The sequence below is a fragment of the Condylura cristata genome, unplaced genomic scaffold, assembly GCF_000260355.1.
Source record: "Condylura cristata isolate star-nosed mole 26May11 unplaced genomic scaffold, ConCri1.0 scaffold00007, whole genome shotgun sequence".
Taxonomy (NCBI): domain Eukaryota; kingdom Metazoa; phylum Chordata; class Mammalia; order Eulipotyphla; family Talpidae; genus Condylura; species Condylura cristata.
Genome location: NW_004567108.1, coordinates 39,724,587 through 39,749,705, shown reverse-complemented (window position 1 = coordinate 39,749,705; position 25,119 = coordinate 39,724,587). Strand labels below are relative to the sequence as shown.

At 39.7% G+C, this 25,119-nt stretch overlaps 1 protein-coding gene across 1 annotated transcript in view; it reads right to left on the bottom strand.

Moving 5' to 3' along the window:
- Positions 1 to 24,284, bottom strand: part of CCDC125 (coiled-coil domain containing 125) — a 25,866-nt gene extending 1,582 nt beyond the window's left edge. Inside the window, exons 1-11 of the mRNA XM_004678458.2 lie at positions 24,251 to 24,284; positions 17,958 to 18,306; positions 15,326 to 15,384; positions 13,796 to 13,882; positions 12,676 to 12,753; positions 11,601 to 11,686; positions 6,915 to 6,997; positions 5,668 to 5,783; positions 4,293 to 4,400; positions 2,848 to 3,022; positions 775 to 905 (exon numbers count right to left, since the gene is read on the bottom strand). Of these exons, the coding sequence (XP_004678515.1) occupies positions 775 to 905; positions 2,848 to 3,022; positions 4,293 to 4,400; positions 5,668 to 5,783; positions 6,915 to 6,997; positions 11,601 to 11,686; positions 12,676 to 12,753; positions 13,796 to 13,882; positions 15,326 to 15,384; positions 17,958 to 18,267 (1,233 nt within the window). The 5' untranslated portion in view covers positions 18,268 to 18,306; positions 24,251 to 24,284. The remainder of the gene's footprint in view (positions 1 to 774; positions 906 to 2,847; positions 3,023 to 4,292; positions 4,401 to 5,667; positions 5,784 to 6,914; positions 6,998 to 11,600; positions 11,687 to 12,675; positions 12,754 to 13,795; positions 13,883 to 15,325; positions 15,385 to 17,957; positions 18,307 to 24,250) is intronic.
- Positions 24,285 to 25,119: the final 835 nt, after the last annotated feature.

Sequence of the window (25,119 nt, the reverse complement as noted above, 5' to 3'; positions counted from 1 at the left end):
AAAAAAAAAATGTAAAGTCTGTCAAATCAATATGAACAAATTAGCTAGGGGTCCATGAATTCCCAAGTATTACACTACATATTAAGGATTTTGCTGAAAGGAAAAAGAAAATGGCATTTGTTTCTAATGACAATTCTAACTCATCTGAAGAGATGGGGTGGAATATATATATGTGTATATAAGGCCTATACATATATATCGTAATATGCAACCCATACTTATCTAAAGGAATGTTAGTTGCATATACTTGTTTCATACATTTATATGCAAATAAACTAACACTTTTCTAGAGACAAGTACATTAATATTATAAGTCTTAGTCATCTGTGAAATGGAAATATTAAGACTGATTTCACACATGTGGAATGCTTAAAAGATTAAATGAGATGAAAAAAATGTACAAAATGATGTAAAAATAAACTATTATTTTAAAAAAAGATATAATGGAGTAAATGCCTTACATACCTTAAAAATTCTTGAGTAAACAGGAGAACTCATGAACAGTATAAAAGCAAATTGACAGGTGATTTAATTAGGAGGAGCACCCTTTTTCCAAAGGTGGAATTTTAAACTTCCACAGGAAGAACATGTAAGGGAGAGTGAAAGAGCATGCAGAGAGTTCAAAGAGATGAAATTCATAAGTCAAAACTTTGAGGAAAAGAACTCTGGAGCTGGGAAAAGGACATACAAGGCAAGAGTGATAAAGAATTGAATTAATAGGAAGCAAAGAGAAGCTTAAACACCTCTAACAAAAAAGCAAGCAAAGATACCAACCAAGTCTATTAGCATCTTAAAGACTTCTGGAGGGTTATCATCATCTTCAGTCTTCTTAGAACTGTAATCTGAAGGAAGTATACCCAACAATTTCTGTCTTAACGTGTTTTTACTCCTTTGTGGTGGCAATTCTAAAATGGAATATGAAAATCCAGCTGAGACATAAAAATATATTCCTTGATAAACTCCAGGAAAAGAGGTAAGTGTGAACCAATGCTGATTCGTTCCTGTCATTCAGGAGGCTATCCTCTTCAGGAACTCTTAACAAGAATGAGTCAGGTAACCGTGAGTGGTAGGAATGCAAACTGTTAGAGCTGGGACTGTGAAGCAGTTGAGAGGGCTGCTGTGTGGGAACCCAGAGCACCCCCTTGCTGCTCATCATCCAGATGCACCTCGGTTCCCAACAACAGCTGTCCTGCTAGAGAAATGCAGCCATTGAGACAACATGGCGTCAGTCAGCCCAACAAATCAGAATGCTATAAAACTTAGCCATTTTAAATGTCAGCTACTTAACCCACTTTGAGAATACTACAGAACCAATAATGTGGCTGCAGGCCACAGGAAACCTCCGAACCCCGCATTCTGCTTTAGAGCCAGAAAGACTTGGACTCCAATCCTCATTTAGCCACTTAACTATGACCTTGGATGAGTTCTCTGAGCTTCATTTCCTTATCTCTAAAATGAAAATAATAGCACTTAGTCGTCGTTGTTGCTTGTGCAATTAACTAATACAGCACAGGGACCAGGGGAGGAGAGTGGGCAATCAGTGTTTGAGTCCCGAATTTCTTTTGAGGAAGATGAAAAAGTTCTGGAGATACATTGTGACAGATACATCACTTAAAAATTATTAAGATGGTAACTTTTATACCTACTTTACCACAAAAAATACGTTCTGAAAGCACCTAACTTAGGTACTGGCATAATATTTAAATTCCATATCTATGCACGTTGATGTTCTTCAAACATAGCTAGGATGCAGTTTGTTACAGAAGGTAAAGATTTGGAGATTTATACAAAGAATTTCAATAATTTTTTAAATTGCTCTGCAAATGGTTTGATGGGAAATTGAGAGCAGATAAAGGACAATCCTCTTTCCACCAGTCCTTATAAACCAAAGTGATGGGTTCCCACTACCCTGACCTCTCCCTCAATCAACTAGGGAAAAGGGGAGGTTCCAGATCAGCTGACTCACTCATCAACTTTGTGAATGAATGAAACTTTCTCTTCTCAACAACAAAAAATGCTTATCCATCTTTGAGAATTCCTCTCAGCTGGCATATCAAGAAGAAAAGTTGATACCCTGAGTGTTACCACATAAACATTAAAAAAATTATATTCTAACAGTCATCCTGCCTTCGCATTATTGAAATGACACTGATGAAATGAATCAAAGTCTTGTCACTTAAGAATTGAAGTGAGAAAGAGGTACTGAAAAGTGTATGAAACTAAAAGCTTTTCAGAGATAAAACAGTTATTTTAAATTCTAGTCTCTGAGCGAATGCTTTAAGTGGAACACAAAGATTGGGAGACTGTACTTTTCAAGGCTATTTCCTATTGAAAGTTTCCTAAAGTTCTCAACAGCTAAGAAGAACAGGAATTCTCCAAGGTAATAAGAACACACACCAGAACACCGAAATGAATATGAATCTGTGTCCTAAGGAAAATCTACATAACACTATCCTTACGGCCACCCTCCATGCACAGTGGCAGGGACCTTCCAAGTAAGTGACAGTATCACAGGCTTCTTAAGGTAACTTTAACCATGACTCTCCCTTCTTTACTCCCCTTACTCTTTACATTCTCTGACTTCCATCCAGACAAGGTCAGACTTCCAAAGGGATTTGCCTCCAACTAGCAACATAAGACATCGCCAGAAGAGTGTAACTGAAAATTTTGCATTCCACCTCCTCTCAGAGGCCTATTCAAGAAAGGTGCCTGAGGAAGACACCTACACATCTGTTCTCCATGCTGGAGCTAAGCAGGCTTAATGTCTGCAACCAATTTTGCCACCAACTTTGATTACAAGCAAAATAACTGAAGTTACACCTGATTATTGACATAATTCATATTTACCATCCTCTTTAAGGTGCTTCCAACTTATCCGTTTTGTTGCTTTTTTACACATGTTATCCATTTGTGTCAATCTGAGTGCCTGGTCATTTTTCCTCATTAATTGTTGCTCAAATGCAATTCTGAATGCATCAGCCATTATGTAAGCTTCTTCTTTACTCCTCTGCAAAAGTTCCAACTGGGTTTAAAAAAAAGTTTGGAAGGTGTCAGACAAAACGAGAACAATTCTCAACTGAATTAAACTGACTAGCAGGTGCAGTCTCCCTGCCTCACATGGACCTACTGCCTGTTTAAACAATTAGCAGCAGCCAGTCTTCTGCAGTAGCTGCCCTCCTGTCCTATTTTGCCACAAATTTTGGTGATGCCCATCAACTCCCTGCTAGCTTATTCAGTTCTTGACCTCACTACCCTAAGCGAGTTCTGTATGTGCCCTGCCCTCAGTAAGGAAGAAGATAGATGCGAAAGGCTAGCTTTCAATTCTGCCTTGAGTTACAAATAACCTCCAAAAATGCCACCCACAGCTGAGCCTAACTCTGATCTATGTAATCTGTGTTTTTCCTAATGAATTGCTAATGTTCGGGTGGTACCTTAATACTCCAAAGACTTTAAATTCCATACTTTAAAAATTTCATTGTTACTAAAGTTAACTATAATGGCAGCTATTATTCGATTTAATGTCAGGCATGTTCACCACATTGCATGAAACAGGTCACTCTTTATTTTTCTCAACAACCCTTGAAACTAGTTATTCCCTTCCACTTAACGTGTGTTCAGAGCCATACAGCTAGAAAATGATGGAGCTAAGATTGAGACTTAGGTCTGATGGGTATTAAAGTTCCTCCCATTGTGTCTTGCAACTTTATAAAATTTATCTCCCCATTAGTGTTGCACAGCCTGTTGATTTTAAGTGTAAGTGCGCATTTTCCTCTAACATAGTATTACAGCCATATATATATATATATACAAAAGACATGAATTGAGCAGTAACTACAAACTTATTCAAGCAAATTTACATGACTAACATTTTGTTTATGTTAACTATGAGATTTTTTTTAATTATATAAATTTTTACATCATACTTCATACATGTGTGCTTTATCCACTCATGTTTGGTACCCAAGGAGTTCCCATCCCCACTTCACCTGTGCACCATCACCATAGTCTTTTGTGCTCTTCCCACCCATTGTAAACCATTTTCTCCTCCCCAGCTCCCAAAGAATGTCTCTGGATTATAGTTGTACATAGCTAACATATTATGCCAAGTACTAATTATATTTTAGAGCCACATAAACAATTCAAGTTTATTTACAAATAAGACTATCATACAACTAACAAAAGTTCTATAGTCAGTGGTGACTAAAATGAAGCTAAGTATTGTATATGTTCCATTGATTCTACTATTAGTTGAGAAGCAAACTAAAGCTTTTAGTGTGTTGATATTACAGTACCTCTTGTTTGAGCTGAAGAAGCATCTTTCGAGTGGATGCTGCCATTTTGGCACAGGAACAGGGCCTCCCTCTGGGACCAGGACAAAGGCAGGCGCCAAGGACTGCAAGCTTTAAATCCAAGAGCATTAACCCTGTTACTGTCATATGACTTAGCTGCCTACAAACACAGGGTACATACCCCTATGTATATTTCTTTTCAATCAACTGACTCAAAGAAACTGAAAAGGAAAAAAAAAAATTAAAAAATCTGAAAACCAGGATTTCAGGTTCCAGATGGAAATTAACTACAATTGAACAAACTGGAACCAAGTTTGTCCAAGCAGGAATCCTACTCTTACAGATCTCTAAAGCCTTTAACCTGGCACCAGCTTCCTATCATTCTTAGACCTTTGCAGGGACTTGATCTAATGAGCTAAATGTTCACATTCACAATGTGGATTTCCTGTGACTGGGCTTAGCCTTGCTGCCAGCTTTCACTGTGTCCAGGTCCTTCCAGGAAGAACAATATGCTCAGAAATGATGAGGGAGATTACATTTCTTTTCCTTTTCCTTTTTGCTATTACATTAGTTTTCCATTCACACAGTAACACAAGGTGAACAAAAGTACAGATTCTAAAATCAGTCTACCTGAGTACAAATTCCAGCAAATCACTTAGTAGTAGTGTGACTGCCAAATTAGTTAACCCCTCTGTCTCTGTTACCTCATTTGTAAAATGGGGATTACAATAGTACTCACAGGGCAGTGGTAAGAATTTTGACAGTAAGGATAGCTATAAGTGTTGAAAAGTAAAAGTACTCTAGCACAGTAGGCCTCTCCCCAGGTTAGTTACTAACATAATCTCTGCTACAACTATTTAAAAAGGGGGGAGTTTACACAAGAAGTGGCTATTACACCCCCTGATGGCACACCTGAAGAGGATAGTATCAGGAAGTTGAAGAACTTGCCTGGGACACTCTTACTCAGTCTCAAATAGCTAAGTGTGGTGATAACTTAGATCACATGGCAGGGGCCTTCAGGTGGCTCAGGAGTTAGTTAAAGTCAGCACCGTCAAGCTCTCACCCACCAGCAGCCACTAGGCCTGAGTTCAATCAGGGAGCTAATTTACATGGTGCACTGACCTCTCCTGTCTTGCCTGCTGCTCCCCTCAGCAGTATAGTTCAGTCTTTGCTTATTCTGCTCCCCACTCTGTCTCTGGTGAATTCTCTCACCTGCACTCCATATTTCTGGCCTGCACACCAGTTCTTGTATGTATAACTAAATAAATCTTTAAAAATCAAAGCAAGCAAACAAAAAAGAACATGTAGCAGATGAGGATGGTGGGAAGAAAAGTGGAAAATAATCTCTTCTGTTCAGTTTCCACATCAGCTTACCTACCTCAAGACCTGAAACCTCTGTGAAGCCACTATTATCCTGGCACGTGTTTTCCTGAACCATCTTCTGCTGTTTGATATCAAGCATGGCAAGAGCCTCCAAATACTGTTGATTTAAAACTAGGAAGGGCCAAATAAAAAAGTGTTAGCCATGGGGTCTTACTCTAGCCCTGCCTGACCCAGTTACACCAACAGCTTATATTTCTTATAAACTGCATGGAGCAAGATAATTCATATGTAACACTAGGTAAATATTTTTAACATGGAAGTATCTTTGCAAAGTCTAGTCTTTATTGGCTCTTAAAATTTTGTATTTTTACAACAAAACAAAAGCAGACAATTATAAACCAGAGAGATCCTGCAGGGGTGGGGGACAGAGAAATCAGAAGGAAGGAGGAATGTGGTGAACTATGGTGATGGCAGGTGGGGAATGGGGGAAATAAACATTGTAAAATGATCAATAATGTGAATATATAAATTTTTTAAATTATTATATTTTTAAAAAGAGCACTTATAACAGCAAATTATTCCCAAGCTTTTCATAGCATGAGAGGGTAAGTCCTCATTGATTGTATTACTATCAAATGCGTGAGATACTGATCTCTCTCCAGTTTTTCTAGTGAAGAGTTACCACAAGAGGCTTTCAAACCAAACAGAACAAGAAGAGTCCTTGCTACTCGAGCAGAAAACAGTCCCTATTGCCCTCTTGTTACAGGGTGGATGGTAGGCAGGAAGGAGTGGGGGTGAGGGTTAGGAGCAGCTTCTGTCCTGAACTGAGCACAGAGACATGTCCATCAGCTGGACACTCGGGTGTTCAGTGCACATGTGTGTGCCTACGCGTCTCACCTAGGACACTGCCACAGGTCGCTCCCTGACTGTGCTGGCCCAAGACTTAATTGACAGTTCATTTGGTTTCCTTCAAGGCACCACTTTAAAATAGTTTCTGCTAAAAAGGGAGAATTGACATTTCTAAAAAATTTATGCAAGACTGTCTGGAATGCACTGGACTATGGTGATGGCACATGGGTGATTTGGTGATGGGGCCCAAGGGGATTGCAACTGACATGGAAAAATGCACAAATTTATGTAAAAATAAACATATATATATATATATAATAATTTTATATTAAAAGACTAAATGATGCATTTCTGTTATCCTTGAAATATATCATTACACAGTACTACTGATATTTATGTCTAAATTAATGTGTGTTCTTTTTTTTAAAGAATTATCAAAATACTATTACTTACTTGCATTTTTAGACATTAGCATTTTAACTTCTTCTGTTTTCAGTTTCAAAGTTTCTTTGAGGACTGCATTCTCACAGTTTAGCCTGGAAAAAAGTACCCTCCAAATCACTAAAACATTCACACTTGATGGTTAAGTGAGATTTTATCCCAAAATTAGAACACAAACCCCAAAATGTAATTTTTCTACTTGAAAACCATCGTAAGTTCTATGTCATAAATTAAGTTAGAGAAATGTGATAAGATTTTGGACATATTCTTAACCCTTCTTAGTTAAAAAAGAATAAGAAGCAGAAGTATCTGCAAGGCAGCCATTTTGAGTCCTTACTCTCTTTTCCTAAAGTTTTACTTCAACTTAACCACTTAAACACTAACAAAATTGCTAGTCCACCTTCAAAAACCCTGCCCAAAAGATGCAAAGGAAACTTATTTATCTATTTATTGAATAAAAATTAGAATTATTTATAAGATTCCTGAATTGCCCAACATCAGAGAGTAAAAATTTTTTTGTAATTAATAACAATAGCCAGATCATCCAGTCAGTTTATAATTTTATCTAAAATGCCACTCTGGCATGTAGTTAGGATGTTTGTGGGGAATTTTGCAGGCTCTACTCAGGACTGGCCTTGGAGCAGTAAAAGAATGGTCATAAGAGAAAGCTTCTCAACTAAGGAAGTATAAGCATATATTACTCAACAAATTAATAAAATGTAAAATCTGTTTCTCAAGCAAAGCCAAGAGCTCTTGGGGGATCAAGTACCTATGTTAATAATTCTTAAAATTCTAAGTTGATTTTTAAACTCAATTCTAAAGAACTTTAAGGTTATGAAGAAATTCTTCAGATGTTTGCAAATGTGTTTGTTTCTTTTTTTTTTTACAAATGTTTTGTTAGATCAACTTAAACTATAAACTGTAATTTTATAAAATAAATCAGTTCATCAAGTACATTAACTTGATTTCATGAAGACCTTATAATAAAGCATTTTCTGCAAGTTTTACTTAACTGAAGAGTGTACTGAAAGGAAATCTGTTCACCAAGTGTAAATCAGTGTATGTGAATCACAATTTTGGGGGGTTCTCTGCAACTAAATCAAAACCCAAAAGTCACCCAAGTAGGGTAAATAATACTACCCAAAATTTTTTAATGTAGGACACATTCTTTTGATGAGATTGTGGAAAAACATGGATTCTCACGCACTGCTGATGGAAATGCAAACTGGTATCAGCCTTATGATGGGGAATTTGGCTATATGTAATAAATCTAGATAAGAATTTACCTTTTGACTCAGTAATTCTACTTCTAAGAATTTATCCTGAAAATAACTACAATGACACAAAAGTGTAAATGTCAAAATTACTGCAGCAATGTTTATAACTGCAAAATACTAGAAACAATCTAAGTTTCTATATATGGATGATTAAGTACATTGTGACACATTTACACAACTGAATGATTTCCAGGATCTGCTGCTAAATGGAAAAACAAAGTACAAGGGAGTATCTATATCTATAATCAACTATCTTTTGAATAAGCAAGAAGAAAGAAGAAAACATAAAATTTCCTGCCCACTTGTGCAAATAGAAACACATGAAGGGTAAATCAGACAATAAGAAGATGGTTAATACAGATGATGAGGGGGAACGCTGGCAGGAGGCTAGAAATGGGGCACCAATGGAGGGGAGGAAGGAGAACACTTTCCTGAGTATACTTCCCTGACTAGTTTTGACTTTTGGAAACATCGTTGTTTTAGGAAGTAAAAAATAAGCTAATCATAAAGAATGGTGAAAGTTCTAAAGTTAAACAGGAACAAATGAATTTAAATGATGGAAATAAAATAATGGAAATAAAAAGAAATTAAAAAGTAACTTTTGAACCCTGTATTTCAACTATATACCCTCAGGTAAAAAAAAAAAAAAAAAAAACCATACATGAATATTGAACTCTAGTTAGTAAATTTGATTCCCACAATATGTACCAGTAATCCTAAAGCTACATTCAGCATATTCTATGGTGGAGAAACAAGTAAATGTACTGGATAAAAGGAATCAGTTCTCTAAACTGTGGGAGTTACACATGTGCAAAGGAACCAGACTAAAATGAATCTCACGGTGCAGAATCAGCAACAAGGGTGTGAACTCCTAAGGTTTTTAATAGATTGATGCTTGATAGTAGGTGGATAGGTCAAAAATAGCTGACAGATTGATAGGTAAAGACAGATTATTGACAGTAACAGTGAAGTGACAAATCGAGAGGAGTGTATCTTCCAGCTCTGCTCTCACATAGAACTGTCTAGTAGTGACTCACCAGCATCAGTGAACATACTACTGCTCAGATTTTGATTTCTAAACACCATTCCTCAATCAGATCTCAGGTTCCTTGAAGAAATACCTAACATTGGTATCACAATGACCTAAATATACCAAAAGAGCAAGACCTGCTCAAAGAATAATGGGAAGATGTCAAAAAGCCACAGGAGCCAGCTTGATGGGATTCCCATTGACCAAAATTGGAAAATTTTATAGATCAAAAGAAATTGGTTATGATTTTTAATCCATTATATAATGTAAGCAAGCAGGAATCTCTATTAATATAAACAAACAGGAGAAAATAAAAAGCTCTTATAGTAAAATGCCAATAAATAAATATAGAAGGAATAATGGAGTTCGAAAATTATCACTTGGCAGCCAACACAGTAATAACCACTTCACACAGAATAATCAGTAGATGAGGCCCTCCTTGGTGGCGCAGCGGGTTAAAGCACTGCACTGAGAAGCTAAAGCCACTTCCGCATGAGTTTGATTCCCGCCTGCCCCGGAGGTGACCACATGGTGTGGCAGACCTCTCCTGACCCGCCCGCTGCTCCTCTCAGCAGTGTACTTCGTTGATCTGCCTGTTCTGCTCCCCACTCTGTCTCTGGTAAAGCCTCTCACCGCCCCTGAGCCTCTGGCCTGTACCCCAGTTCTGTATGTACAAATAAATAAATCTTTAAAAAAAAAAAAAAAAGAATAATCAGTAGATGAAAAAAAAAAAATGGGTGACCATCTCGCAAGTCTCTGTATATTTACATAATATCAAAGTATCTCCCCACAAGAGGCCTTAGAGAGCAAGATGGAAGAGGAAAATTATGACTACAGTGGAGGATTAGGGCAGGCCTCATGCCCTAAAAAGTGATTAAAATTCACATCCTAGGAATGAAACAAATCGACATGACTTTACTCCTGATATCCTGCCAAAAACACTGAACTCAAATTTAATCCAGAAACACCAAACATTTCCATTGTAGGACAGTCTATGAAATAATTGACCTCAAAAGATGTCAAGGCTTTAAAAGACAAACACTGAAGAATTGCTTCAGACTAAAGGAGACTGGAGTTTAGATATGATAAGTGTGATTCTGGGTGGATTCTGGAACAAGGGAAATTTGTATTCTCTTTGCTATATGGAGTTAGGATACTGGCAAATCTAAATAAGGTGTATAGATCAAATAATAATATTGATTTTCATAATTATGCTAGAATTATAAAAGAGAAAGTCCCTTTTTTTAAAAAAAGGAAACATACAAACTGAAGTTATACTGATGTGACTTTATAGATGCAACTTACTGTTATGCGTTAGAAAAATATTATATTGGCTCATAGCAACCTCCTTAACCATAAGACAGTGAGAAAGGAAAAATAATAATAAAGCAAATGTGGTAAAGTGTAAATATTTGGAAAATCTTAATGAAATGTAGTATTTTGGCCCCCCTGGTGGCGCAGTGGATTAAAGCACAGCACTAAGAAGCTAAAGCCACTTCCGCCTGATTCCCGCCTGCCTCAGAGGTGACCACATGGTGTAGCAGACCTCTCCTGACCCGCCCGCTGCTCCCCTCAGCAGTGTACTTCGTAGATCTGCCTGTTCTGCTCCCTGCTCTGTCTCTGGTGAAGCCTCTTGCCCCTGAGCCTCTGGCCTGTACCCCAGTTCTGCATGCAGAAATAAATAAATCTTAAAAAAAAAAAAAATACAGTATTTCTTTGAAGTGAGTCTCGCCACTTTTCTGTCTTCAACTATCTCAAAAAGTTAAAAAATAATAAATTTAAAAATTGGATATAAAAATTATCTCCAACCCTAGATATCCAATCAACTTCTCAATGATTGACTTTATAATAAGTGTATGTATTTGGCCCTCCTGGTGGCACAATGGGTTAAACTGTAACATGAGTTCAGTCCCCGGCCAGACAAGTGACCCACATGGCATTGCAGACCTCTCCTGTCCTGCCTGCTGCTCCCCTCAGCAGTGTATTCTAGTCAATCCATCTGTTTTGTTCCCCACTCTGTCACTGGTGAATCGTCTCACCCCCTGGACCTCTGGCCTGTATCCCATATCCCAGTTCTTGTATGCATCAATAAATAAATCTCTCTTTTTTTAAGTATATAATTTAAAATTATTAAATAAACTAACACTAATTTAGAAATCACCCAGAAGATTTGAAGAAAAAGTACCAGTGCTAAAGTAACTTCCATGTATTTGAAAATAGAGTTAATACTACATATTTTTTAAATACTAACAAAAATATGTGGGACTGAAAAGTAAATAATCAGTAAGAATAAGAATTGAGGTTAGCCTTAGAAGAAAATATAAGCTACATCTGAATGATACACATTTTAAAGACTTCCAAAGAAAAGTTATAGAATAATAATACACAAACCTGTCATATTTTTGGGTCCAAGATTCCTCTATATTTTTAAATCTATTCTGATCAAATTCTATTTTCCACTGCAAGGTATTTATTTCCTGAAGAAATAAAAGAGCACTTATGAAAAAATTATTATAAATAAGTTATTTCAGAACTTGAGTAACCAGAATAACTCATTTAAGCACTATAAAGAAATAGGTTAAAGAGGAAAAAACTTTCTCAGCGTCTACATACATAAACACATATAACATGTCTGTTTGGCACTAAAAGAGCTTTGCTGAGGAGTACCTAATATAGAAAAAGTTTATATTATTAAACTTCAAATTTGCTGGTCTGAGTTAGATTTCTCATTGCTGCCAACCCCTGCAGACCTCCAGGCAGAATATACTCCAGTAAGTCTGAGCCCAGGACCCTCCTGTCAAGACAGGCTGCAAAGACACAGATGCCTAACAAGCTCAGGTGTGTCCTAGTTACCTTTTTCATGAAGATGAGATAATGGGAAAGGAGCAGGCTCTGCCAGCCAGAGGGGAGGGGAAATGAAGAATGGGCCTCCCTGGTGGAGCAGGGCTTAAGATCTCAGCACTATCAAGCTTTGGCCAGCCACTGCATGAGTTTGATCCCCGACCAGGGCCCCCATGGCACGACAAATGTCTCCTATCTGGGCTGCTGCTCCCCTCAGCAATGTATTTCCAGAGATCAGCGTGTTCTCCCCCAACTCTGTCTCTGATGAATCCTTTCACCCTCCCTCCCCACCCCAACCCCATCACACACACACCTCTGGCCTATACGCCAAGTTTTTCTATGCATAAGTAAATCTTTAAAAGAAAAAAACTGGGAAATGTCAACTTGGCAGCCTCCTACGATCTTAAAATGAGGAAACAAAAGCCTGAATTCTTTGCCCACATGACAATCTGTTTTCGATTAAATTAAAAGCGAGAGTCCATATGAAGTTGATGCACACCTAGCAGAAGTGTATACAAGTGGCATGTCCGTTAGTAGCGCGGTTTTTTTAAGTAGCGCGGTTTTTTAAGAAGTTCTATTCCAAGGCTTATCAGATTGAATAAGTCAGCATAACAGTGTCAAATACCTTCTCCAGGGATTTCTTTTGTTCCACAGTTTTTTGAAGCACTACCTGGGTATGACTTGTGGCCTTTTCAAATACTGCCTAAGGAAGATAAAAATCACGTCAGTATAAATTAGATTTCTAACCACTGCCATATGATTGAACTTCACATTTTTTAATTTAAAACAACAAAATTAACTTAAGATGAGAATTTCCCCAGAGAACACTGTTTTTGGAGAGTTTGACAGCTTAAAAGTCAGAAGATCTTAGTTTGGCTCTTTTCCAACAAATGTGAGACGGAATAGATGGATTTTCCAAACAACAATGTGTACGGGAATGTTCCTATCATTATTATTTATAATAGCCAAATACCTACCAAGTGGTTGAATGGATCAACAAAAGTGATATAGCCATATAATGGACTGTTATTTGGCAATAAAAAAGATGTTACTGCATGCATGAGCCTCAAAAACATGCCAGCTATGTTTCATAAAAATGAATTTTATGCATCAAATAAGTGAAATTCATGGCATGTAAATTACATCTAATAAAAATGTAAAAAACAAATATGTGGCCCTCCCTGGTGGCACAGCGGGTTAAAAGCACAGCACTGAAAAGCTAAAGCCACTTCAGCATGAGTTCAATCCCGGCCCTGGAGGTGACCACATGGTGCAGCAGACCCCTCCTCACCCGCCCGCTGCTCCCCTCAGCAGTGTACTTTGTCAGTCGGCCTATTCTGCTCCCCACTCTGTCTCTGATGAATTCTCTCACTGCCCCTGCACCTCTTGCCTGTATCCCAGCTCTGTATGAATAAATAAATAAACCTTTAAAAAAAATGTACCTGAAAAACAATGTGCCATTATATTAGGAGCTGCTGCTGTTTCTTTTTTCTTTTTTTTTCTATGAAGTAACACTGGCTTACAACTCCATAGGTGGTTTCAAGAGTACAGGTTCCCAGCTCTTCGGGTATATATTATCATACACATTCACCACCAATGGGTCAATAACATGCTATACCACAATCCACTGGAAGCCTCTGCCTTTTGCTGCTGCTTTTGTTTTAAAAGTTAAAATCATTACCTTTTAAAACACCCTGAAATGTGTAAGTGGTGGAAACTTAAAATACTTGGAAGTATTTTCTTACCATACTTTGAAGAATTTTCAGTGCTTCCTCTTTACCTTCAAGTTGTCTTTGAACTGCCTCAAGTTCTGTTTTTAAAACTTCTACCTCCTGAGGACAGAAATAATATTAGTCTTCCTATTTTTAACCCAAAATGGAACCCAAAATGATCAGTCTGGATAGTCTGTATTTAAACTCAACATGCACTTTGACTCAAAGCTCTTTGACTTTACAGTGTGATCAGAAACTCCTATAGATGTGGAACAAACAGGTTAACATTGTGAGCCTAAAATATCAAGTGCCAGGTGTGACAAAAAAACTCAAGTCTTTTGCTCACTTTTCTGTAGGCTATATACTTAATTTCTTTGAAAAGAAAATATTAGGTCATGTAAAATAAACACACAGTCATTCATACAGCTACAGTACCTAATGGGGCTTGAGTTATGCCCCCCAAAAGCTATGTTCAAGTGTTGTTAACCCCTGGTACTGTGAATGTGACCTTAAGTGGAAACAGGATCTTTGCAGAGATAATCAAGTTAAGAAGAGGTTAAACTGGGGCCCTCCCTGGTGGCGCAGTAGGTTAAAGCACAGCACTATGAAGCTACCGCAGTCACTACAGCATGAGTTCTATCCCCGGCCAAGGAGGTGACCCACATGGTGTGGCAGACCTCTCCTGACCTACCCACAGCTCCCCTCAGCAGTGTACTTCAGTACATTTGCCTGTTCTGCTCCCCACTCCATCTCTGGTGAATCCTCTCACCCGTCCCAAACTGCACCTCTGGCCTGTACCCCAGTTCTGTATGCATAGATGGATAAATCTTCAAAAAAACAAAAACAAAACCAAAAACAGGTTATACTAGAATTAGGGTAGATGACAATCCAATGACTGGTGTCCTCATTAGCCAAGGGAAATTTGCACAGACACACAGGGGAGAAGACCATGTGGTACTGGAGGCAGGAAACTGGACAAGGCAGCCACACACTGAGGAAAGCCAAAGATTGTCAGAAGCAAACTCCAGAAGATGGAAGAGGCAAAGAAGGGATCCCCTCTATACCCTCCCAAGGACACGTGACTCACTGACACCTGGTTCAGACTTTTAGACGAGAATGTATGCTGTTTTAAGATGCTTGTCGGTGTATTTTATTGCAGCCATATTAGATGACAACTGATTAGTGTTCACCAGATGAGTCACACTCAGACGGGCTTCCAGTTTCCCAAAGGATAGGCATCCCTCACAGAAAATCCTAACCCAGCAGGAGAACAGCTTCTTGGAGACCCTGGTTACTCACTAGTCTTCTGACTTCAAAGAAATTAAGTTAAATCCAGTCATTTCAAACCACTCATACAGGAAAGGTAGATGGAAAATTTTAAAAGCCAGGCTATGGATTTTAGAGAGAAGAAGCAGATCAGTTGAAAGATGGAGATTTAGATTGTGGCTCACTGAGAAAAACTGGAAAGCCAGTGTTTGCCTTCTATACAGTTTTAGTATTACTCAAGCAAAATATCTATCAGTAAGCTTTACTAACATGAGAATTTTTAGCCAAAATACCTACCTCTAAAGTTTCGTGAAGATGTTGCTTTAATTCTACATTTGACAATTCTGAACTGGAATCTATTAAAAAAAATTGAATACTTTCTTAAAATACAGGACATTTGTTTATACAGATTTCTCCTAAGTTGCAAAGAGAATATAACTGCAACAAAGCAAATAATGATAAAAATCAGTAACTTAAACATTTTATAAATGAAAAAACACACTTTTGAATAGAAAGTCTCCCCAAAAATGACTTTAAAACTGATGTTAATGAAATTATTAATGACCATATCCAAACAGAATATTAAAACATGTGAATGCTGGTGAATAAAATAAGTAAGTTCTGGTGTTTGGCTTAAGTTTGATCTACAGAATGAGATGAATATATAAAAAATAACATGAGTTCTTTCCAAGAAGAATGACTAACAGCCTCTGTTGCTACACTGAGTCTCATTACAGTTATCGCTTGAGACATTATACTGAAATTACCAGGAGTTTCATTTTCATTGTGGTCTCACTGGCCACAAAAAAAGCAGCCAAGTTGTAAACTACAAATAAGAGGATAAGAAATAAAAGAAGGAAATTTCTAGAAAGAATATTTTGAGGAATATTATACTCTTCTCCATTTGCTATTGTGAATTTTCATCAATATGAAAATTCAAGACAAACCTAAATCACATTTTCATGCTGATGAGAGAAGGCTCCCAAAAAGACAGTGAGTCAGACTGGCCATGACAATTTCTGTCCTGTTCACAGCCGTGGTAGGCAGGTGATGGCCCCCCACAAGGTTCACACCGTAATCCCCAAAGCCCATGAATACATGGCAAAAGGGATTTGGTGGGTTAAATTAAGAATGTTTAAAGAGGAGATTAACCAGGTGGGTTCATCCTTACACATACATGACAGGGGGAGGCCTGAGAGCCAGCGGCAGAGAGCAGAGTCTCACGAAAGACTGGATCAAACACTGCGGTCTTGAAAGACAAGCGGAAGGGGCCCAGTGCTCGCTCACCTCAAGAGGCTGGCAAGGGTCAGAGGTTGATTCTCCACAGAAGCTCAAGGAGGAATGTGCCTTACCAACACCTTGATTTTAGTGCAGTGAATCCAGTTTTGGTAGTTTGAACTCTGAATTATAATACGTTTGAGTTGTTTTAGGGCATTAAATTTGTGGTCATCTGGAAAATCCCCACTTGCAATAGGAAACTAACACAGTATCTTATCAAGGATCAGGCCAACATTGATGAAGACAAGAGTCCCTAACCTAAAAAATCAGGAGCACACACTTGTTACCATTATGTCTTATTTATACACTAGCAGTTTTCCTTGTGGGTTTAAAAAGGTATATTAAATAAGCACCATGTAAATTTTTTGACATCTTGCTTACAAAACAGTATCCATCTTCCATGCATGATAAGGAATTAGAAGGAAAAATTTAAAAATCCCATTGTAATTTCAAGGAGGATTTTGAAGAGGGGATATATTTGCAGTGCAACATGGCTTTTGTAAACCTGAAACCATTTTTTTTTTGTAAATCTGAAATCATGTTTCTAAAATTAATATCCTGTTGTTATAACTTGTGTTTATTGCATTTTTATGGGAAGATTTTACAAGGTGAGCTACAAAAAAACCAGCCACCCAGGATGTGTATAAGTGACTTGGGAAAGAGAGTGGGGAGGTGCCTCCTCCCTGCCTCTCTATCACCACCTAATCGCAAAAGCTCTGCCAATTGTGTCTGCATAGAAATAGCAAGTGGCCGTGGCACTGGAGGAGACACACGAGAGCCCTGAGTGGAAGCTTGGGTCCCCATCATTATGGAGTCGGAACATTCCATCACAGTGTGCTTCTGAATCTGGTTCTCTCCTTAAGTATGCTATAAAAATGGCCTTGGTTATGATAAGCACATACAATTAATCTTACAGTAAAATTAGTTCTGTTTTGATAATTTCATTCTTTGCCTAGAATCACTGAAGGCAAATGCGTTCTACATGAAACAGTCCTTCCCCAGGAAAGCACCAGGCTGGCTCCTGTATTCATTCTGGGATTTGAATGTCACTCCCCACAGAGGTGGCCCTTGACCCAGGCCTCAGCAGAGCAGTGCCCCAGCCACTCCAGTCAATCCCGATACCTTCATTTACTTGCTATTAGAGATGTGTAGTTACTTTACTGTCTGTCTCCTCTACTATCATGTGAACTCCATGACAACAGGACTGTTTTATTCACTGGTGTTTGTTAGACCCTAGACCAGTCCCAGACACTTAAAAGGCACCCACTAAATATTTGCTAATAAGAAAAAAAAAAAAAAGATGAGGTGAGAAATTGTATATCTGGCAACTATAGTGTTGTAAACTAATATTACCTCAATAAAAAGACAAAAGGAAGGCAAAAGGAGGGGAGGGTGAATGAAACATCACCTAAGAAAGGCAGGTAATCACGACTGAGATCACTAACACACGTATTAATGCGGAGTAACAGGCACTTCACAGTTTGTACAATACTTGGAAATAGAAACACAGATTACTCTTGTACTCTCACCAACCCCAAGAGGTGAGTAAAGATGGCTTTCTAAAATTCACTATGGTGATTCTTTCCATGTGTCAGGAGAATGACAACACTGATATAAAATTCAGGGGAGAGAAAACACTGGACAGTCTTACCAATGCTACTTTGTCGGCTGCACAGAGAAATTCTGGATGATTCAGGGTATGTGTCTTGCAGGCTCCGAGGCTTGGGGTACTGAAAAATGGCATCACTTCTCCCTTCCTCCTTTCCTGGAAGTGGGGGAGGACTAAAGTTCTTTCCATCTGATCTTCTTCTAGACTTCAATAAATGTGAAACTTGTACTTCATAAATACCACCAGGCCTTCTTCCAAGGCCATACCCTAAATCGCCGTCTGCCATGTCATCATCCTCTGCGCCCCAGCTCTGCGCCTCTGCCTCACTCGCTGTCCTCACCGCTCTGCTCATCAGCCAGGCGCCGTCTTTACCATAAGGAAAACGGGTTATCTGTAGTAAAGAAAAATGGTAGTGAAAAGCCATCGGCATGATAAAATTGGGTTTTCCCAGGAAGAAAAGTTCTTCTCTGTATTCAATGTTGCGGGCGTTGCTATCCCAGCATGCACTGACACACGGGGGCCCCATGCAAAAAAGGAGCTCACATATCAGGCCCTTTTGGATAAGAAGTGACCCAACCTCTTAGTTCAAAGATGGCAATGAATTGTAAGGAAGCAGAAAAAGGCTGTCACTGAGTCTGGTAATCTAGTGATCAGGAAAAGCAGATCAGATCTTTCTTTGCCTAGGAAACAGAGCTCTCTCGATTTGCATGCTTATAAAGGAAAAGGATCTGTTTTTCACAAGCCTAAGAGCAATATACAATTCCAAAACATCTCTGAAAGACCAAACTCCATGCTTCCACTAAGCCTACGCCTCCCACCACAGCCCTTCCCTTCGCGGCCAGGGCTCTCATGCGTCTCCTCCAGTGTCTCTGGGTTCATTTGCTCTTTCTGTACAGACATGATTGTCAGAAGTTTTGTGTTTGGGTTAATGAAAGGAAGGGAGGAGGTGCCTCCTCCCTTTCTCAAATCATGTAATCAAGCCTGTGTTCAAAACTCACTCCTGTTTGGCATCACAAACCTAGTAAGAACCAAAGCCCTTTCAATGGGCCAGGGTCCCAGGCCCAGCTCTACCTGTGCCCCTGGCCTAGGCCCACCGCCCTGGTCTCTGGGACACTTAGTGCCCCTGAACTCCACGTTCTCTCTGCGGGGAATGCACTTGCCTAGACACTTGCCCACCTGGTTCTTCAACCTCTGGATCTTTCCTTCAATGTCGCCTTCTCAGTGGGGCCTTTCTTGACGCCCCAACTAGAATTGCAAATTCTTCCCTACCCCACATCTCTGCTTGTTTTGTTTTTTTTTTTTTTTCCCTAGGAATTGGTAGCCTTTTAACATACTCCACCATATTTTACGCATTCCTCAAATCGCATTACTAAAGGCAGTGCAAAAGTGGAGTCTAGTGCAGCAGAAGGTTGTTCCTCAGCCAGAGCAGCTCAACCTGCTCTAAGTGGCTCCAAGTGGAATGCAGGAAACCTAGGGGCAGGAGCTCTGTCTGTTCGTTTCACCCCTGCATTCCCAGGGCCTAAAAGAGTATTCCAGACATATGTGGTGCTCAATAAACATGTGTTTAATAGTAGAATAAAGGAAGGAAGGCATAAGCTAACTGAAATGTTTGCCCTCTAGGAAGAAAAGCAAGACAGTCACCTGAGCAAGTCTCCAAACTCAATGACGTGGAGCTAACTGCCTGCCTTTCTTCCCCGAAGAAAGTATCTCCAGGTACCCATGACCCAAAGAGAATTGCAGCCACCAGGCCCTCCCGTGTGGCAAGCGGCAGAGGCACCTACCTACCGCCAAGGCTCCTCCAGTGGCCAGGACGCCCCTGAAATGCTCTGCCCTGTGCCTCGAGCACAGAGCACAGTAAAGAGGGCTTTCCCCACCAGGCATTTCAAAACAGCAGTAGTTTAGAAACATTTCATCCTTTTCTCAAGACACCTTTTTTTTTTTTTTTACAAAAAGGAAATTAAATGCACTTGACATCTCTTTTCTAAATATCCTGTTTAAGTAGTTGTTACCAGGACTTTCAAAAATCCTTCCACTCGTATTTGTCGTATCAAACAAATTTGATCATTGTGAAGGGTTTTCTGTTGTTTTAGGATGAATGTATTTTCAGGGTTGGAAGAGAGGGCCCTTAAGAGACTTGAAGAAATGCATCCTAACATCATAAAAGAAGATACATGGATAGAAAGATGCTAAACACTAGTCAGCAAATAATTGTAGACATAAACTACAGTGAGCTTCTACCACAGTCCACACGCATTTGGACATCCATTTATACCACACGTGGGTGCAGAATTAGCACACCTTTGTGGAAAGATTGTGGGAAGATTTTAAGCATGTGATCCAGCAACTGAATTTGAGATATTAACCTAAGAGAAATGAAATTATATGTTCACACAAAGATGTGAACGTAAATATTCATAACATTATTCAAATTAGCCCTAAACTGGAAACAACCCAAATGTTCATCAACCAAAAAAAGACAAATTGTGGTACTTTCATACAGCGGAATACATCCAGTAATAAGTAATGGATTTCTGATATATGTGGATGTGGATGCATCTCATAGATATTATGGAAGAACCATGTATGGTATGAAATCCTAGTAAAACCCATGTACATGACAGAAAACAGATTAATGGGTAAGGGTGCTGGGAAGGGTGACTCAAAGAGCATGTGTGAACTTTTCTGGGTTAATGGAAAAGTCTTGTATCTTGAGTATAATGAAGATTTGACAAAACTCATCAAACTATATATTTGCAATGGCTGCATTTTTATATGTAAACTACACTTAATTAATATGATGGGGGAATTTATGTGTGTGTGTTTGTTACATATTTTTGCAATATGGAACACTACATGCATTTGCCTCTCACCCTTGCTCAGGGGCCATGCTAAGAAACCTCTGTATCATTCCAGTTTTAGAAACTTCCTGGCAAAGCGAGCACTCATTAATATGATGTAAAAGAAATTTTTTTTTAACAGAAAAAAACAGGTCCTTTAATTGGGCTAGGGAACAAGATAGGAAGTATGTTATTCAGTTAGGCTTGCTAGACAAGAAAATGGTTAACCTGGACCCCTCATATCAATAACAATTTTTTTAGTGCTGTAATAGCCTGTGCTTGTTGCTTGCTTTCCATGTGCAGGGTGCCTTTCAAGTGCTTTACTTAAATGGTTCTATTAATCTTCACCAACACTTTGCAAGGCCAAACTATTAATGTTTAAGTATCGACAATTAAAATGAAGCACACAGAGACTGAGTAACATAGTTAACAAGAGTCAGATTCTGAATCCGCAGCCCTGACATCAGAGCCACTGCCACACCTCAGCAACTGCTTTCCATAACTTGGGAAATTCAATAAAATAAATGTTAAGAGTCAGCCAAGTTGCTATCATTTATGACATCACATAGAACTGAACATAAAGGTTTAAAATCTAGTTTTAGCAACATTCAGCATCATCTTTTGGACCCAGTTCCCCCCCCCCAAATATTTATAAAATCAGCTTTGTTCTCTTACAAAGTTATTTCCTAAGTAAGTTTGTCAATTTCTATTTTCCAGGTAAACAGGAGATTATGTACTGAATCGAGGAGTAGTCTCTTAGAGGCTGTGTTTCCCCTCTGGTGTAGTAGATTGCTGTTGATAAATACAATCTCACAAGGAGGCTGTGGTGGGGTTTGGCAGCCAGCAGTGAAGAAAATGGGAACTGGTCAACACAAAGGCAAATAAGCAGTAAGAGGAAGGAGAAAGCAACAGTGGGATTACTTCAGAATACTTTTTACTTTTTAACAGGCCACCTCTATTGGGGGTCAGGGCTATGTCTTTCTGCTGTTCAAAGTTGAATATAATAAGCTTTCACAGGGTCCAATGTCCTATTGTTTATTAAAATGTTCGAAAACTGCTGGCTGTGTATTCTGCTCCTTTTTGACTACTAATAGTAATATTAACATAGGATGCAGTACAAACTAGACTTGATTCTTGGAACACATTACTTCTAGAAAAAGGAAAATAATTGAAATTACTTATTTTCCATCCAGTCAATTTTAATGCATCAATCTGGACAAGCAAGGAGCAGAGAGTGAGGGGCATTCAGGAGCTCTGGGCTGGGATCTCACTCCACGACTTGCTGCTCTGTGTGATCCTGGGCAAATCATATAACTTGTCAGAACCTGTCTTCAAATCTTCAAAATGGGTGTAAGCACAACTTTATAGGGTTATTATTACACCTTCCATAAAATGTATTTGAAATTAATGCTTACTGAATTAGAGTTTGAGTATAGATTTCATTATATATCAATGACAAGTTGAAGTAAGATTTTTTTCTGGTTCTGTAGCAGCATTTTCTAAAGTGTACCCTCTGGAATGCTAGCTCTATGGACTGCGAGGGGTTGCTAGGTACAAGAGAGTCCTTTGGTTTTATTAAGAAATGTTTTTCCTCTGCTAGTCCAGGCAGAGATGATTTGTCCCAAATTACATGGATAGTCGAAGAGTCAGAACAAGAAACTGGCTCTGGCACTTTGCCCATACTCTTGGGAAAGGTCAAAGGATGAAGAGATGGCACACTGAGCAATCTTCCTACTTTGGCACTAATACAACTTTTTAAGAAAGTAATTAGTAACTCCCTAGTTGCTAAATCCACGATCTAGTCTGGTCCCTCAACTTCCTCCACTGCATAAGCAGAGACACTGACTTCGCACACTCAGGCCGGATCTCCCCAGCTCCCCCACCTCACAGTGGTCTCATAGCTACCCACTTAGTCTCCTTTTCCTCTTCCTGTCCCTCTGTACATGTTTGGGTTCCACTCAAAACAGACTCTTAAATACAGTCTTCAGCTGCATATCTTGCCAGCAGTTCAAACAGAACTTACTTGAAAACAAATCCATTACCCTCCCTACCGCCTAGCCTAGGTCTCCTGAGTCCTCTATTTCTGCATATGCATCAACCATGCTCCCAAACCCAGCTCCAAAATTTCAGAATTTGTTTTCTCTTCAATAGCCAAGTCTTCTAGGGCCACACAATCTCCCCAAACCCTGTTCTTTGCACAGCCGTGGCTGAATTTTTCATTCTCTCTCCTGGGCTAAACTAATAGGGCCCCCAACTCACTGATTCCAAGCCATCCAACACACAGCTGCCAAATCACTCATTTCCAAGTGCAGGTCCAAAGATTTCCCTCTCTTGCCCTGAAACAATCCCCTGGGATTGTTTTCCAAGCCAGTTGTCATTAAAGTGTCACCCTGTTTTCTACAACAGTTTTCTACAACAGTTTTCTCTTCCTCTTTCCACACCCAGTACTCCCAGGGCATGCTGTGTGCTTCTGGTAAGAGGAAATGCACCTGCTCCTAGGACCCCTCACCTTCCTCATTTCCAACCTCCGCTGGTGCCCCCACCCCAGGAATGTTTTCTCTTAGGGTCCTTTCAGATAAGACAGCCACTCTCTCAGTAACCTTCCCGCCTCTGCAGAGCCAGATGTGATCTATCTCAACTAAATCTCCCTAGCTCTGTATTGTACTTTTTAATAGTTCTAGTATACTTCCTGCTGGGTGTTTCTTTCACACACCCCTAAAACAGGGAATAAGTGTGTGTAAACAGATGTTCCAAAGACATATGATTGACTCGAAAGAGAAAACAGATTCCTGCCGGGAAAACTTGGGGCATCAACACCTATCAGCTTCTCTGCGTTAGCAAACAAATTGGTCAAACAGACACCCAGTTCCTGTCAGGCTTGGCTGAGCAGGAAGAAATCATTTGCGGTTCCCACCTCCCAGATCTGTACAGCGTTACTGGATTTTGTTTCAGTAAGTTGCAAAGACAGAAGAGACGCCTCCTGCATACTCCTTATCCAGATCCCTCTAATATTAATATCAGGATTCATTTATCAAAATTAATACATTGGCTTTGATACAAGCAATTAATAAATCACAGGTTTTATAGGATTTCCCGTGTTTCTACTGTTGTCTTTTTTCTGCTACAGGATCCAATCCGGGGTACTACTTGCATTTAGTGCACTGTTGTTTCAAGGTTCAAAGTTACTGGAAAATTAAAATAAAACAAAGGAGGACGGTGACAGTGAGGGAGGCAGAAACAGTCTTTCAAACCTATTCCTTATTTTTCAGTGTCAGAGGAGGCCAGGAACCTAGCGCAAGGGGGAAAGAAGCAAGTTTGCCAGCTTGCTCACAACCCGCCGAGCTTCCACGATCTACTGGCTCCTTCGCGTCTCCCCACTAGCGTTCCCACTTTCCAGAAGGGCCCCGCACCCTCCCGGCTTCTGGGATCTGCGACTAAGGTTCGCGGGGCAGCACCGTCGACCCTCGCCCTCACCCCGGCCCCCATCAGCGCGCTCACCGGTTGCGGAGCCTCCACGTCGTGCGCGCCGCCGGCGGCCACGTGACCGCGCCCGGAAAGGTACCGGCGACGCCCGTGCTCCGGTCAGGCTACGCGGCTGTGGCTCTGCCCCGGCCCGGGAGCAAGGCTTTCCCACCACGGGCAGCCAGATTAGAATTAGTAGCCCGAGATTTAGGAAAACTGAACAAGGTCTCTCCTGCGTCGATAAAGGTAAAGTTAGGTGATGCAAAGGTCAGGTCCTGAGGAAACCCCGAAAAGAAACAATTCGAGCTGAAGTTAGGAGGTGGAAGCATACCGTGAGATAACAGGTTGCTGTGCTAGGAGATGAGTGGGTACTGTAGACCAAAGGAATGCGGGGTGCCAAGGTAACAGTGAGCAAGAGCCAGCGGGAATGACCTGCTATTGGGGACCAGCTATTCCTGTGTATTACACGTTGGCCCTACTTCTCCCCCCTCCCCCCCCCCAAAAAAAGTGTAGGGTCACTGGTTTATCACCTTAGTGAAATGATTTCGGTATGGCTTGCTAATCCATCCTGACATCCTTGAAAAAACTGAAGGGGCGTTGTAGAGGTCAAAAAACTTGACTGAATCTAAACATTACTCTGATTTAAATTATCGACTCTTTTCCTTAAAAGACTACACTTCTGTGAGTCTGTTCTCCAGATCCTAGATGTATGCAAAACCAGACACAGAATTGAGGCTCTAACATTACTCCAGACTATACAGCTGGATCAATGGAGTATGTACAGTGGAATTTAAGATCAGCAAAAGATAGACATACTTACGACTTTAAAATCAGTTTGTCTGCTGTCTTTTAGTATGATAAGCATATTCAGTAGTTTTGCCAACCAAAATTTGTCTTCACTTAAA